The following is a 16,509-nucleotide window of genomic DNA, read 5'->3' on the forward strand; positions in this document are numbered from 1 at the left end:
GTTGATAAGGACAACATAAAACACAATCATTCGATGGCAACAGTTTATTACTGGGTGGCTCAAAAGCATCTTAATACAACCGATGATTGTAATAACCTTTCCAATGTATGCAAAAAGAATCCTGTGCACTCAAGTGGAACAACAGTAGCTGCCAAGCTGTATTCTGTTAGGAAAAGGATAGCAATCTACAGGAAATTATATTACCACAGGGGAAGCTAACCAATATCTCTACTAATTAAACGTTTCTCTGCTCTCTTCTTAAGGGAAATAAATATTTGAGACATCCAATCACATTTTCAAACAAGTTAGCATACTTTAACTTTTTTCCCCACTTTAACCCATACAGTAACATAGAAACATAGAATTTGACGGCAGATAAGAACCACTTGGCCCATCTAGTCTGCCACTTTTTTTATCCTTGAGGTAATCTCATCCTTTTTGAACCTTAATTCTTAGTAAGGTAGTGGTAATACTAATGGGACTTGACCGGGTACATATAATAAGATTAATAAGATACAATATGTGGAAATAAAAAGCTACCGCAAATAAAAAGAAAGGTATACAGTACAGAGGAAAAAAAAAAAGGGGGGTCTGAAAAGGAATAAAAACAGAAAAAAAAGTTTAAAAGAAGGAAAAGTAATATACAAAGTAAACATCTATATGAATAATATAATTTTTTAAAATAAATATATAATAAAAAAAGAAAGCAATAATACAGAACAAAAAACAGAATAAACAAATCACTAAGTATGCTTTATTTTATTGGTTAATAGTTAATTTTAAAATAGTTCTGAAAATGATTGGTCAGTTACCGTCAGGTCATGTTGAGCACTTACCATTGACAAAACATAATAATTCTATAATCATTTTCATTTTATTTCAACAACACACTATTTTGTATATATTATTTGTTTGAGTCACCCTATACTGGATTTATTTATAAAAGTAACATTTTTAGTATTCAAAAGTTAAGAAAGTTATTTACAAACTTAAGCTTGTGTATTCATGTTATAAAAAAATAAATCTTACTTTTTTATACACTTCCCAGACAAATATTTATTAAATACTATCCAGTTTGCATGAACACAACTTTGTTTTTGTATGTTGTACTAAATTCTGTATTTATGCTCCTGTATTATTTGATTGTTTAGCTCCCAATACTCTCAATCCAAAAAAATCAAAACAGTACAGTACTACTCTCAAGCAATTATTATTATTCAGGAGGAGCAATGTTTTAACAAAACACAACTAGTAAGACTTTGGCTAACTATTATAAACATTTTAAAACAGCACAGAAAAAAAATACTACTTGCTAGAATGACAACTCAGTGCCATCTTACCGGTCATGTATGCCTATGTGCAAAGGATTCACTAATACTTTTATTTGTTGCATATATACACATGATGGACCATAGACACAAGAAGAGTAGCATATGCTCTATAATTAGCATGCACACAATTGTTAGAACATAATACAAGAAAGACAAAGGGGCACATTCAGTTAGCCATGGGGCTTACCGCAGGAGGATAGCCTCAAGCTTTAATGCCCAGAGCTTTTCAGTTTTAAGCCAGGTTTACTGCTGTCTGCAATTGAATAGCCCTGGGCACTGCTAAAAATAATAAAGCATTTCTTTCTTTAATTCCTAGTTATTACAGTAGGTTGATGTTGCATTTCTCCATAGAGAACAACCTTTGTTTTCCCCTTTACCCAAGCTTTTTTTGTAAAATGTAGGACAGCATAGAGTGCTTGGGAGGAGGAAACACCCCCATGTGCAAGATCCCTATGGAATAGCGGCAAGATATCAATTAAAAAAAAAAAAAAAAGGTCGGAGCTATATGAAATAAAATGTACTGATATGTACAAAGGTCCACCAGAAACGTAAAACCTCATTACCGCTTTTTCAGTTAATGGATATTACAAAACAAACTCACAAATTTCAATTCAGCTTTATATGCCTTTTTCCAAACATAAATCAGCTACTGTGTCTATAACGGATGTAGTTGTGGAATAGATCCAGCACTAAGGTAGTAAATATACACAGCACCACTTAAGAACATTGGGTATTATTTACAGACTGTATGTACATGTCAGCAGAAACTGACTGGCTTAGAAATACAACCCACCATTTATTTATAAGCTTGAAACTGAACTGAAATGTGCACATATCTCAGTAACTACGACAATTCCTTCCAAAAAAGCCAGGCCCATAAAACATATTTACTGCAGACGCTGGAAGACTGCATGCTAAAATAGCGTATTATAAACTGAACATATATAGCATTAGGTGTCGGGCAGAGCTTGCTTCTGGTAACCTGATATCTTTCAGCAGATTTTTGGAAGTAAATTTATTGTTATATATACACAAAGTAATCACCAGACACACAACAAAATTCAATCTTCAGCATTAACCTAAAAAAAAAAAGTATGTAACAACCGTCAGCCTTGCCAACTTCCTCTGCTTCGGGAAAAAGAATAATTTAGTTATGTCTGAAATGTTAGACAGAAGAATAGACCGATTGTATAGACAAATGTATTCCAGCACAGGACACTGTCATCCTCAAGTGTTAACAATAGATGATGAATAGGTTTTTGCCATTGTTTGAATGCAAGTTAGAAGCTGCAACATCAAAACAATGGTCAGCCATGACCACAAGCAGTGGCATTCTAATGCATTTGGGTAAAACTTCTATCTTATGAGGTGATGAATATAAAGGCATTTTCCCGTACATATTAAAACGTTCATATAATAAGAAAACAAAGCTAAGATAAGCAGGCCTCATAAGTTCAATATGACAGTGATGCAGTACAATATAAGAGAGGACACAATCATGGACTCTGTTTCAGCATTCTGAGTCTAGTACATCGAGAACACAGAATAATCGTGCCAATGCATTAATTAAATATTCTAAAGTGAAAAACACCCAAATTTGCATACAGTGTTTTCCTGTTTACAACTACACATTTTACAGGAGGTTGACAGTAGATTATCTTGCTGTATCTAATTGATACAGCAAGAGCATATTACATAGAAATATAGAATTTGATGGCAGATAAGAACCTCTTGGCCCATCTAGTCTGCCCTTTTTCTGTCATGCTAGGTAAAATGTGTAGCTGTAGACACTACATGTACTGAAGCCTGAGATGGCTGATAAACACTTATCAAAAATGATTTTAGTTAAAAAAAAATACAAAAACTTTTTTTGGGATATTTGTAAAAAATAAAAAGATCTGCTTCCTGTGCGACCAGATCAGATAAGGCACTTGCTGGTGTGGTGGCATCTGATGCGACCATGCCAGGTAAGTGGTTAATGGTATAAAGACATTCTACAATCTACTACATCCCTTTAACAAGTCACCAAACATAGGATCGGCTCATGGATATTCTTTAACCACAGAGCCTAAAAGTTCCTTAAGAGGGGAAGGCATCCAAGTCTACCTCTACCTCCACCACAAAGCTTGGGCAAGCTCCCTGAGGTCAGCTGAAGTGATCTTGGAGAACTGAACCTTCAATCTAGTCAGATTGCTTAGATTTTAAGCAGCGATTGCTCTGTGAGTACCCCCCTTAAGGGTAAAAAAAAAAAAAAAAAACCTATCTATGCCTGCAAAAACAGGAACAATACACCAAAGATTTCCCATTTGGAAAAAAAAAATTACAATAATATATATATATATATATATATATATATATATATATATTTTCACGAATTTATACAAATCTTTTTAGAATAGTGAATCTAGGCATTCAGTTCAAAAGGCAAGCCAGCTCACACATGCACACATCTACAAAGATAGATTTTCTTACCACTAATACCACCCACCAGGCAGACAGTTTATTAGCACAGTGTCTTCCTGGGAGCCTGTGCACAATATGCCTGCCGGCCTAACACTGTACTGGCTTCTACCTCTGTTATTACACCACTGCCAAATACAATATTAGTTTACATCATCAACTGGGGTACAAATTATGGCCCAATTATTGTAATTAAAAAAGCATTACTATTTCTTGAAAAAAGTAGATTACCATTGTTGTAAAGAAACTTATTGAATTACACAAATCAGTTATACATATGGTAATAAAACTATGTATCACGTTGTTCAGTTTGTAATTTGTTTCCTTACATTTGTTTTTCATTAGTGTTTAGACTGAAACAAGGTTCCTCATTTGGGGAGTGGGGCATTTCCCTTTAGTTACGTTGGACATACACCAGACCAACTTTCCTCCAACTGACTAACTAAAATAGTGCTCCACATTCCTAACCAACTTTTTTTTCATCAGATCAGCCAATTTCTCTTGAACTTGTGATGTCACAGTAGTAGGCAGACAATGTCTGCGAAATTTAGCATGTTTTCAATAAAAAGTTAGGGTCTTTTTGTATTTTTTTTTTACCAAAAACCTTCATTTAGTAAACGTAAAAATGTGTTTTCTCCAGATTTTAGCTTGAGAATATTTTTTTTTCTCTTCTCCATATTTATGGGTAAAACTTTCGATTAACATGGTGGAAGCTTCAGGGGTGGTGGCCTGGGGGTTCCCACACACTGGGGACCCACACACAGGGTTAAACCGTACCCAGTGGCATCTGATGCGGTAGCATGCAGAGTAGCTGACATGATCAGCTCATGAGTCCGTTAAGCATTACACCACAATGCTTAAGGGAGCAGAGAGCTGCTCTAATTACTTAAGCAGCAGTCTCATCTGGACCGTGGAGGAAAACGAGGTCCCTTCTGCAAAATCATCAGGCACCTGCCAGGACTCACAGGTGAGTAGCAGTAGTGAAAGCACTGTGTGGCATAAAAGGGGAAAACTATCTGACATAAATAGGGGACACTGCTATAATTGGGACCCTGTGGTATATGGTGTAAACAGGCATCATAGGTGAGACACTGAGGCATATTGGGGGGGGGGGGGGGGGGGGGGGGGATGGGGACTCTTTGTGGCATAACGTAATTTCTCTGACGTCCTAAGTGGATGCTGGGGACTCCGTAAGGACCATGGGGAATAGCGGCTCCGCAGGAGACAGGGCACAAAAGTAAAAGCTTTAGGATCAGGTGGTGTGCACTGGCTCCTCCCCCTATGACCCTCCTCCAAGCCTCAGTTAGGTTTTTGTGCCCGGCCGAGAAGGGTGCAATCTAGGTGTCTCTCCTAAAGAGCTGCTTAGAGTAAAAGTTTTGTTAGGTTTTTTATTTTCAGTGAGTCCTGCTGGCAACAGGCTCACTGCAACGAGGGACTTAGGGGAGAAGAAGTGAACTCACCTGCGTGCAGGATGGATTGGTTTCTTAGGCTACTGGACACTAGCTCCAGAGGGACGATCACAGGTACAGCCTGGATGGGTCACCGGAGCCGCGCCGCCGACCCCCTTGCAGATGCTGAAGAGAGAAGAGGTCCAGAAATCGGCGGCTGAAGACTTCCCAGTCTTCTTAAGGTAGCGCACAGCACGGCAGCTGTGCGCCATTGCTCTCAGCACACTTCACACCAACGGTCACTGAGGGTGCAGGGCGCTGGGGGGGGCGCCCTGGGCAGCAATGAAAGTACCTATGCTGGCTAAAAATACATCACATATAGCCTCTGGGGCTATATGGATGTATTTAACCCCTGCCAGGTTGTCAGAAAAATGGGAGAAGAAGCCCGCCGAAAAGGGGGCGGGGCCTATTCTCCTCAGCACACAGCGCCATTTTCCTACACAGCTCCGCTGCTAGGAAGGCTCCCAGGCTCTCCCCTGCACTGCACTACAGAAACAGGGTTAAAACAGAGAGGGGGGGCATTTTGTGTGGCGATATTATAATATATTAAGATGCTATAAGGGAAAACACTTATATAAGGTTGTCCCTGTATAATTATAGCGTTTTGGTGTGTGCTGGCAAACTCTCCCTCTGTCTCCCCAAAGGGCTAGTGGGGTCCTGTCCTCTATCAGAGCATTCCCTGTGTGTGTGCTGTGTGTCGGTACGTGTGTGTCGACATGTATGAGGACGATGTTGGTGAGGAGGCGGAGCAATTGCCTGTAATGGTGATGTCACTCTCTAGGGAGTCGACACCGGAATGGATGGCTTATTTAGGGAATTACGTGATAATGTCAACACGCTGCAAGGTCGGTTGACGACATGAGACGGCCGGCAAACCAATTAGTACCTGTCCAGGCGTCTCAAACACCGTCAGGGGCTTTAAAACGCCCATTACCTCAGTCGGTCGACACAGACACGGACACTGACTCCAGTGTCGACGGTGAAGAAACAAACGTATTTTCCATTAGGGCCACACGTTACATGTTAAGGGCAATGAAGGAGGTGTTACATATTTCTGATACTACAAGTACCACAAAAAAGGGTATTATGTGGGGTGTGAAAAAACTACCTGTAGTTTTTCCTGAATCAGATAAATTAAATGAAGTGTGTGATGATGCGTGGGTTTCCCCCGATAGAAAATTATTGGCGTTATATCCTTTCCCGCCAGAAGTTAGGGCGCGTTGGGAAACACCCCCTAGGGTGGATAAGGCGCTCACACGCTTATCAAAACAAGTGGCGTTACAGTCTCCAGATACGGCCGCCCTCAAGGAGCCAGCTGATAGGAGGCTGGAAAATATCCTAAAAAGTATATACACACATACTGGTGTTATACTGCGACCAGCGATCGCCTCAGCCTGGATGTGCAGCGCTGGGGTGGCTTGGTCGGATTCCCTGACTGAAAATATTGATACCCTTGACAGGGACAGTATTTTATTGACTATAGAGCATTTAAAAGATGCATTTCTATATATGCGAGATGCACAGAGGGATATTTGCACTCTGGCATCAAGAGTAAGTGCGATGTCCATGTCTGCTAGAAGATGTTTATGGACACGACAGTGGTCAGGTGATGCAGATTCCAAACGGCACATGGAAGTATTGCCGTATAAAGGGGAGGAGTTATTTGGGGTCGGTCCATCGGACCTGGTGGCCACGGCAACAGCTGGAAAATCCACCTTTTTTACCCCAAGTCACATCTCAAAAAGACACCGTCTTTTCAGCCTCAGTCCTTTCGTCCCCATAAGGGCAAGCGGGCAAAAGGCCAGTCATATCTGCCCAGGGGTAGAGGAAAGGGAAGAAGACTGCAGCAGGCAGCTCCTTCCCAGGAACAGAAGCCCTCCACCGCTTCTGCCAAGTCCTCAGCATGACGCTGGGGCCGTACAAGCGGACTCAGGTGCGGTGGGGGGTCGTCTCAAGAGTTTCAGCGCGCAGTGGGCTCACTCGCAAGTGGACCCCTGGATCCTACAAGTAGTATCCCAGGGGTACAGATTGGAAGTTCGAGACGTCTCCCCCTCGCAGGTTCCTGAAGTCTGCTTTACCAACGTCTCCCTCCGACAGGGAGGCAGTATTGGAAACAATTCACAAGCTGTATTCCCAGCAGGTGATAATCAAAGTACCCCTCCTACAACAAGGAAAGGGGTATTATTCCACACTATTTGTGGTACTGAAGCCAGACGGCTCGGTGAGACCTATTCTAAATCTGAAATCTTTGAACACTTACATACAAAGGTTCAAATCAAGATGGAGTCACTCAGAGCAGTGATAGCGAACCAGGAAGAAGGGGACTATATGGTGTCCCTGGACATCAAGGATGCTTACCTCCATGTCCCAATTTGCCCTTCTCACCAAGGGTACCTCAGGTTCGTGGTACAGAACTGTCACTATCAGTTTCAGACGCTGCCGTTTGGATTGTCCACGGCACCCCGGGTCTTTACCAAGGTAATGGCCGAAATGATGATTCTTCTTCAAAGAAAAGGCGTCTTAATTATCCCTTACTTGGACGATCTCCTGATAAGGGCAAGGTCCATAGAACAGTTGGAGGTCGGAGTAGCACTATCTCAAGTAGTTCTATGACAGCATGGGTGGATTCTAAATATTCCAAAATCGCAGCTGATTCCGACGACACGTCTGCTGTTCCTAGGGATGATTCTGGACACAGTCCAGAAAAAGGTGTTTCTCCCAGAGGAGAAAGCCAGGGAGTTATCCGAGCTAGTTAGGAACCTCCTAGAACCAGGCCAAGTGTCAGTGCATCAATGCACAAGAGTCCTGGGAAAAATGGTGGCTTCTTACGAAGCGATTCCATTCGGCAGATTTCACGCAAGAATTTTTCAGTGGGATCTGCTGGACGAATGGTCCGGATCGCATCTTCAGATGCATCAGCGGATAATCCTGTCTCCAAGGACAAGGGTGTCTCTTCTGTGGTGGCTGCAGAGTGCTCATCTACTAGAGGGCAGCAGATTCGGCATTCAGGACTGGGTCCTGGTGACCACGGATGCCAGCCTGAGAGGCTGGGAAGCAGTCACACAGGGAAGAAATTTCCAAGGAGTGTGGTCAAGTCTGGAGACTTCTCTCCACATAAATATACTGGAGCTAAGGGCAATTTACAATGCTCTGAGCCTAGGAAGACCTCTGCTTCAAAGTCAACCGGTGCTGATCCAGTCGGACAACATCACGGCAGTCGCCCACGTAAACAGACAGGGCGGCACAAGAAGCAGGAGGGCAATGGCAGCAAGGATTCTTCGCTGGGCGAAAAATCATGTGATAACACTGTCAGCGGTGTTCATTCCGGGAGTGGACAACTGGGAAGCAGACTTCCTCAGCAGGCACGACCTCCACCCGGGAGAGTGGGGACTTCATCTGGAAGTCTTCCACATGATTGTGAACCGTTGGGAAAGACCAAAGGTGGACATGATGGCGTCCCGTCTGAACAAAAAACTGGACAGGTATTGCGCCAGGTCAAGAGACCCTCAGGCAATAGCAGGGACGCTCTGGTAACACCGTGGGTGTACCAGTCGGTGTATGTGTTCCCTCCTCTGCCTCTCATATCCAAGGTACTGAGAATTATAAGACGGAGAGGAGTAAGAACTATACTCGTGGCTCCGGATTGGCCAAGAAGGACTTGGTACCCGGAACTTCAAGAGATACTAAGAAGGGACTTGCTTCAGCAAGGATCATGTCTGTTCCAAGTCTTACCGCGGCTGCGTTTGACGGCATGGCGGTTGAACGCCGGATCCTAAGGGAAAAAGGCATTCCGGAAGAGGTCATCCCTACCCTGGTCAGAGCCAGGAAGGAGGTGACCGCACAACATTATCACAACATTTGGCGAAAATATGTTGCATGGTGTGAGGCCAGGAAGGCCCCACGGAGGAATTTCAACTCGGTCGATTCCTGCATTTCCTGCAAACAGGAGTGTCTATGGGCCTCAAATTGGGGTCCATTAAGGTTCAAATTTCGGCCCTGTCGATTTTCTTCCAGAAAGAATTGGCTTCAGTTCCTGAAGTCCAGAAGTTTGTCAGGGGAGTACTGCATATACAACCCCCTTTTGTGCCTCCAGTGGCACTGTGGGATCTCAACGTAGTTCTGGGATTCCTCAAATCACATTGGTTTAAACCGCTCAAATCTGTGGATTTGAAATATCTCACATGGAAAGTGACCATGCTGTTGGCCCTGGCCTCGGCCAGGCGAGTGTCAGAATTGGCGGCTTTGTCTCACAAAAGCCCATATCTGATTGTCCATTCGGACAGGGCAGAGCTGCGGACTCGTCCCCAGTTTCTCCCTAAGGTGGTGTCAGCGTTTCACCTGAACCAGCTTATTGTGGTACCTGCGGCTACTAGGGACTTGGAGGACTCCAAGTTGCTAGATGTTGTCAGGGCCCTGAAAATATATGTTTCCAGGACGGCTGGAGTCAGGAAAACTGACTTGCTGTTATCCTGTATGCACCCAACAAACTGGGTGTTCTTGCTTCTAAGCAGACGATTGTTAGTTGGATGTGTAGTACAATTCAGCTTGCACATTCTGTGGCAGGCCTGCCACAGCCAAAATATGTAAATGCCCATTCCACAAGGAAGGTGGGCTCATCTTGGGCGGCTGCCCGAGGGGTCTCGGCTTTACAACTTTGCCGAGCTGCTACTTGGTCAGGGGCAAACACGTTTGCAAAATTCTACAAATTTGATACCCTGGCTGAGGAGGACCTGGAGTTCTCTCATTCGGTGCTGCAGAGTCATCCGCACTCTCCCGCCCGTTTGGGAGCTTTGGTATAATCCCCATGGTCCTTACGGAGTCCCCAGCATCCACTTAGGATGTCAGAGAAAATAAGAATTTACTTACCAATAATTCTATTTCTCGTAGTCCGTAGTGGATGCTGGGCGCCCATCCCAAGTGCGGATTGTCTGCAATACTTGTACATAGTTATTGTTAACTAAAACGGGTTATTATTGTTGTGAGCCATCTTTTCAGAGGCTCCGCTGTTATCATGCTGTTAACTGGGTTCAGATCACAGGTTGTACAGTGTGATTGGTGTGGCTGGTTTGAGTCTTACCCGGGATTCAAAATCCTTCCTTATTGTGTACGCTCGTCCGGGCACAGTATCCTAACTGAGGCTTGGAGGAGGGTCATAGGGGGAGGAGCCAGTGCACACCACCTGATCCTAAAGCTTTTACTTTTGTGCCCTGTCTCCTGCGGAGCCGCTATTCCCCATGGTCCTTACGGAGTCCCCAGCATCCACTACGGACTACGAGAAATAGAATTATCGGTAAGTAAATTCTTATTTTTTTTGGTAGGGGCCACCACAAATTAGATGCTTAACTACTACTCATGTCATAGGTAAAGCATGACCACTCTTACAATTAAATGTAAAAATGAGTCACAATTGAGTGAGGTACATATGCCCATGAATTGACAGCATTTGACTGTTATGGGACTTTTAATATGTGATGCACTACAAGTTCCAGCAAATCTAACTCACAAGGTGTACTGGGATGAATAGTTACACCACAGCTGAACAGGCACAGTCTACCTTTCTAATCATGAGAGCCCCCAGATCCTCAGCCTGATTACCTGATAATGAGGTCTATGAAAAGAGATCTGACCATAAAATGGTGCCATTTGTGGCCGGCGCACCCACAGGGACAGGTCGCGGGAGGCCACAGATGCTCAAGCTTTGTGATCTGAGACCATCAGTGGCCCCATCTCTGATTGCTGTAGTAGGCATTGTCTATTGAATGGAGGTGGAGCGGTTGGAGGTTGTGTGTCGCTTGTACTGCAGCCAGAGGTGCTGTGCACAGTTTTAATTAGCAGAGCTGCTGCAGCTGTCTCTCTCCTACTTCAAAAGCAGCTAGTTGGAGAGATATTGCTCTGGTGTATGTCCAGCTTTAGTTACATGTTCTTTCATTATGTAGAAATAAGTGTCAATATTCATAAAAAGTCCAGTACACATTCTAAACTGGATGTAGTCAGCATCCCAACGTTAATAATCTTGATGAACACAATACTGACGTTGAGGTTGTGGGAGGGGAGAATAGGGTTAGGTTGGGGTGAGGGTTACCGTACCAAAAATTGTCGGCATTTTCACCATTGTGATCCCGCTGCTGGGATACTGACCGTCAGAAAGCTGTACTCAACCATTCTAAACCACAAATGGAGTTTAAAAGCAAAGTTATTTCAAAATCAACTAACTGCTACAGTACAAATAGTTTTGTTTTGTAATATGTTTTAAGACAACAGATGTTTATTTCACTCTCTTTTTATATACTCTTTTTAATTGTCCATGCTGGCTGCTCTGGCCTCAATGTAAACTTAGTTTAATAACCATTAGAATGCGACTTAACCGTCTGATGGGTTTGGTATTGAATCCCGGCTGTTGGGATGCCGGAGGTCAGATGACCGACACCAGTATCCCGACATTGAGAATGCAGAGAGGGGACAGGGTAATTATTTTACCCCACCCCTGTCCCCTACCTTGACCTGCCTGGAGCGGCGGCTAGGACTAAGTCACTGAGGGTGGCTGCTAGGGCTAAAGGGCCCTACACACTGGCAGATAACACTGCACGATATGAACGTTCTCGTTCATTAATGAATGAGAACTCGTTCATATCGTGCAGTCTGTAGGCACCAGCGATGAACAATGCGTGGCCCCATGCTCGTTCATCATTGGTGCCCCGTAGCTTATGCATGCAGGCCAATATGGACGAGATTGTCCCTATTAGCATGCATTGCTATGGCGCCGAGTGACGGGGGGAGTGAAGAAACTTCTCTCCCCCTGTCACCTCTCCCCCCACCGCCGTGTCGCCCGTCTGCCGTATAGGCAGTCTGGCAGCTCGGCTGAGGGTTGCCCAGTTTGTAGGGCCCTTAAGACAAGACTCCAGCCGTGGCAGCCACAGCTACATCTTCCCCACCCCGTGCCCTAACCTCGATACTTTTCCACGGTATGTTGGCGGTCAAGTGGTGACGGGATTCCGCCATTGGTCATATGACTGCTGACAACCCGACTGCCGGGATGCTCAGCATATCCCTCAGCAACGCCATAGGCTGATAGAATCCATGCCACGCTGCATTGAGGCAGTAATTCATGCAAAAGGGGCCCAAACCAAGTACGGAGTACATATGCATGATTATACTTTTCAGAGGCTTGACATTTCTGTATTTAAAATCCTTTTCTTATTGATTTTATGTAATATTCTACATTTCGGAGATTTTGGATTTGGGTTTATTTTAAGCTGTAAACCACAATCATCACAATTATAACAAATAAAGGCTTGAAATATCTCACTTTGCATGTAATGAGTCTATATAATATATTAGTTTCACATTTTAAGTTGAATTACTGAAATAAATGAACTTTTGCTCGATATTCTAATTTCTGAGTTTCACCTGTATTACTTCCCTAATGCAAATACATTAACTAAGTCAATTTACATTTATATTATATAAGGGCAATCAGTAGAAGGAACATTCACTGCAAGAATTAGAAAAATAAGTGTCAGAAGTTCCCTTAACTTCAGAAAACAACTGCAGCAAATACACAGGAAAAAACAAATTTCCAGTTACCAGATTTTAGCTTCACACTGAATGCAAATAGAATGTAGCACTTTAATGCATTTCTTATCTTAAACACATTAAGCACATTATGAGATCAGCATCAAAAGAAATGAATGTGTTAAACTCTTTCTTATGAAAGGGGGCAAAAACAGTCACTGTAAACATACGTGGAACTGTTGTCATTCCTATTAGCAGTCAATAAGACATTGTTATATAATAAACATTTATTTATTTGAGACTTTTTATTACTTATCTATAAATCTGCAGAATAAACCAGAGGCAGGGTGATTGCCCCAGCGTCATTACTGTTTATTACACATCATGAGGAACACACACACACACACACACACACACACACACACACACACACACACACACACACACACTATCACTTTGTTCATTATTGTATAATACTGTACTACCCACTTCCAAAACAGAATGTTCATAGCTGCTAGCTCCATGACATTATGTCCTGCTGAACAGTCCACATAACCTTCTGGGAAGCTCTGATGTCATGATGTAATGACTAACGCTAATGTATCTGTTATGTTCTCTTAATGCATCCATGAAATAAATAGATGCTTTAGGTTTTGCTAGCAATAATGTGTATTGCTAAAATGCCATCGTATACATGACCATATACGCCCGAATTGATAACATTCTTGGGTGATTTAAAAGGTCTTGCTGGTAGATAGATAAAAGGTATTTATTATGTGTAACCTACTGAGGTTTCGCATAAGAAATTAGGACAGCAACGTAACAGTATCTTCAGACTATGGAGAACTGTGGTCAGGCATGCACTTGCCCCTTATAAAGACACACACAGCCTGTGACGATGATCGTATTGATACATTGTAGCAGGGAAGCTAGAGATACAAGGCACACCTGGAGGTACAGCAGCAATATGCATCCCTATGTATTAACCACTTACTGTCATTCACATGGATCTGCAGTTTAGTACAGAGGGGACCCCAGATCAGTAATCACCCAGATAACTGGAGCAGCTAGTTATATCATATAATAGTGTGATCATTTTACAGCGTGCACACATCCCTGCTACAGCCTGGCACAGTGTCAGAGTAATAACAGGATTTTATTCCTGTGTCAGTCCCTAAACTGCTCCATCCTCCCCCAACAATAGAAGCGCAGCCACACGGTGCAGCCGGCAGACTGTGGTGTTACCAGGCTGAGGATAGCCCCTGTCACACAGCCAGCTTATTCCATGCAGATGAGGCTCCATGTGGCGGCCGTTACTATAACTTACTGGTCGGAATAATGTAGCTGTAGAGGAGACTGGCTGCTGACTGAGCTGCACACAGGCTGCTGGGGGGCTACTAATGCAGTCTGCTGCCAAAGTTACTAGTTCCCGGCTGCACAGATCATTACCTGAGATATCAGAGGGACCAGGGTCTGTTCCACCGATTTGGTTTTGATTTCCAGCCCAGTGTCCATGCTGAAGCCGGAGGAGGAGGACGAGGAAACCCCACTACTGCTGCAGGGTGAAGTGGCCATGGCTCGGGAAGGCTCCCAGATCAGTCCCAGGCTCTGAGCGACAGTCCTTGTGTCTGCAGCTCCTACTTGGAATCACTATATTCGTCTTTCTGCTGTTTCTCTTGTGGTTCTCTCCAGCTCAGTGTTCTCAGATCAGCAAAGCACTCCTCCAATATGAGGAGAGGTACCAAACTACAACTCCACTAACAGAGACATCACAGCAGCCACAGACCCACGCTGCACAAAAGCACCACTCCAGTGTAGAGTCCATGTCAGTGACACCTCCCCTCCCTCCCCCCCCCACTAAGCCCTCCTGTTTCCCCTCCCACATTCCATCCCACTAAGAAAAGAAAAACCTTCCTTGTCTGCAACTTTCTCATTCTTCTCGAATTCCTTTCTGCTTGTCCTAGGTGAGCAAACACAGAGCTAGGCTCCTATTTTCTGCAATCAGACTCGGGGGCTGGGGTCTTACCCCTCATGTTTAGGTTAGCCGATGCGTCTTTCATGTGACTTCAGAATACACAATAAAAGACGATGCTGAAGTTAGCTTCTTATTCAGCTAGCTTCTTATTCACTTCTTATTCACTTCTTATGCGAGCTCCAGCTTCTTATTCAAAAAATTTAGTTTTGCAAGGGTTAACTGGTCTTGGGCCACAAATTTGACACATTTGAAATCAACAGAGAGTGGTCACTTACATATCACCCACTTGTATTTTGTCTGGCCCAACGCTGTTTTGGGCATGAAATACACTGGCAAAGTGGGCACACACACCATATTTTACCATTTTGAATAAGTAGCTGTAGTTTTGCAAGGGTTAACTAGTCTTGGGCCACAAATTTGACCCCTAAAATCAACAGAGAGTGGTCACTTGCATGTGACCCACTTGTATTTTGCCTGGCCCAACGCTGTTTTGGGCATGAAATACAGTGGCAAAGTGGGCACAAACACCATATTTTACCATTTTGAATAAGTAGCTGTAGTTTTGCAAGGGTTAACTATTCTTGGGCCACAAGTTTTGACACCTGAAATCAACAGAGGGTGGTCACTTACATATCACCCACTTGTATTTTGCCTGGCCCAACACTGTTTTGGGCATGAAATACACTGGCAAAGTGGGCACAAACAACATTTTATAAATTGCCATTTTGAATAAGTAGCTGTAGTTTTGCTAGGGTTAACTAGTCTTGGGCCACAAATTTGACACCTGAAATCAACAGAGGATGGTCACTTACATATCACCCACTTGTATTTTGTTTGGCCCAACGCTGTTTTGGGCATGAAATACACTGGCAAAGTGGGCACACACACCATATTTTACCATTTTGAATAAGTAGCTGTAGTTTTGCAAGGGTTAACTAGTCTTGGGCCACAAATTTGACCTCTGAAATCAACAGAGAGTGTTCACTTGCATGTGACCCACTTGTATTTTGCCTGGCCCAACAATGTTTTGGGCATGAAATACAGTGGCAAAGTGGGCACAAACACCATATTTTACCATTTTGAATAAGTAGCTGTAGTTTTGCAAGGGTTAACTAGTCTTGGGCCACAAATTTGACACCTGAAATCAACAGAGGATGGTCACTTACATATCACCCACTTGTATTTTGTTTGGCCCAACGCTGTTTTGGGCATGAAATACACTGGCAAAGTGGGCACACACACCATATTTTACCATTTTGAATAAGTAGCTGTAGTTTTGCAAGGGTTAACTAGTCTTGGGCCACAAATTTGACCTCTGAAATCAACAGAGAGTGGTCACTTGCATGTGACCCACTTGTATTTTGCCTGGCCCAACGCTGTTTTGGGCATGAAATACACTGGCAAAGTGGGCACAAACACCATATTTTACCATTTTGAATAAGTAGCTGTAGTTTTGCAAGGGTTAACTAGTCTTGGGCCACAAATTTTACACCTGAAATCAACAGAGGGTGGTCACTTACATATCACCCACTTGTATTTTGCCTGGCCCAACACTGTTTTGGGCATGAAATACACTGGCAAAGTGGGCACAAACAACATTTTATAAATTGCCATTTTGAATAAGTAGCTGTAGTTTTGCAAGGGTTAACTAGTCTTGGGCCACAAATTTGACACCTGAAATCAACAGAGGATGGTCACTTACATATCACCCACTTGTATTTTGTTTGGCCCAATGCTGTTTTGGGCATGAAATACACTGGCAAAGTGGGCACACACACCATAT

General features: G+C 43.4%; 1 protein-coding gene across 2 annotated transcripts in view; it reads right to left on the bottom strand.

The window, feature by feature from the left end:
* CTNNAL1 (catenin alpha like 1) overlaps window positions 1-14,588 on the bottom strand; it is a 560,796-nt gene extending 546,208 nt beyond the window's left edge. The window contains exon 1 of one of the 2 annotated variants that reach the window (XM_063922923.1): window positions 14,201-14,587. In XM_063922923.1, coding sequence (XP_063778993.1) covers window positions 14,201-14,326 — 126 coding nt within the window. In that variant the 5' untranslated portion in view covers window positions 14,327-14,587. Of the gene's footprint in view, window positions 1-14,200 lie in introns of both variants that reach the window. The other variant, XM_063922924.1, reaches the window with a different exon arrangement.
* Window positions 14,589-16,509: the final 1,921 nt, after the last annotated feature.

Source organism: Pseudophryne corroboree, chromosome 5, assembly GCF_028390025.1.
Source record: "Pseudophryne corroboree isolate aPseCor3 chromosome 5, aPseCor3.hap2, whole genome shotgun sequence".
Lineage (NCBI taxonomy): Eukaryota > Metazoa > Chordata > Amphibia > Anura > Myobatrachidae > Pseudophryne > Pseudophryne corroboree.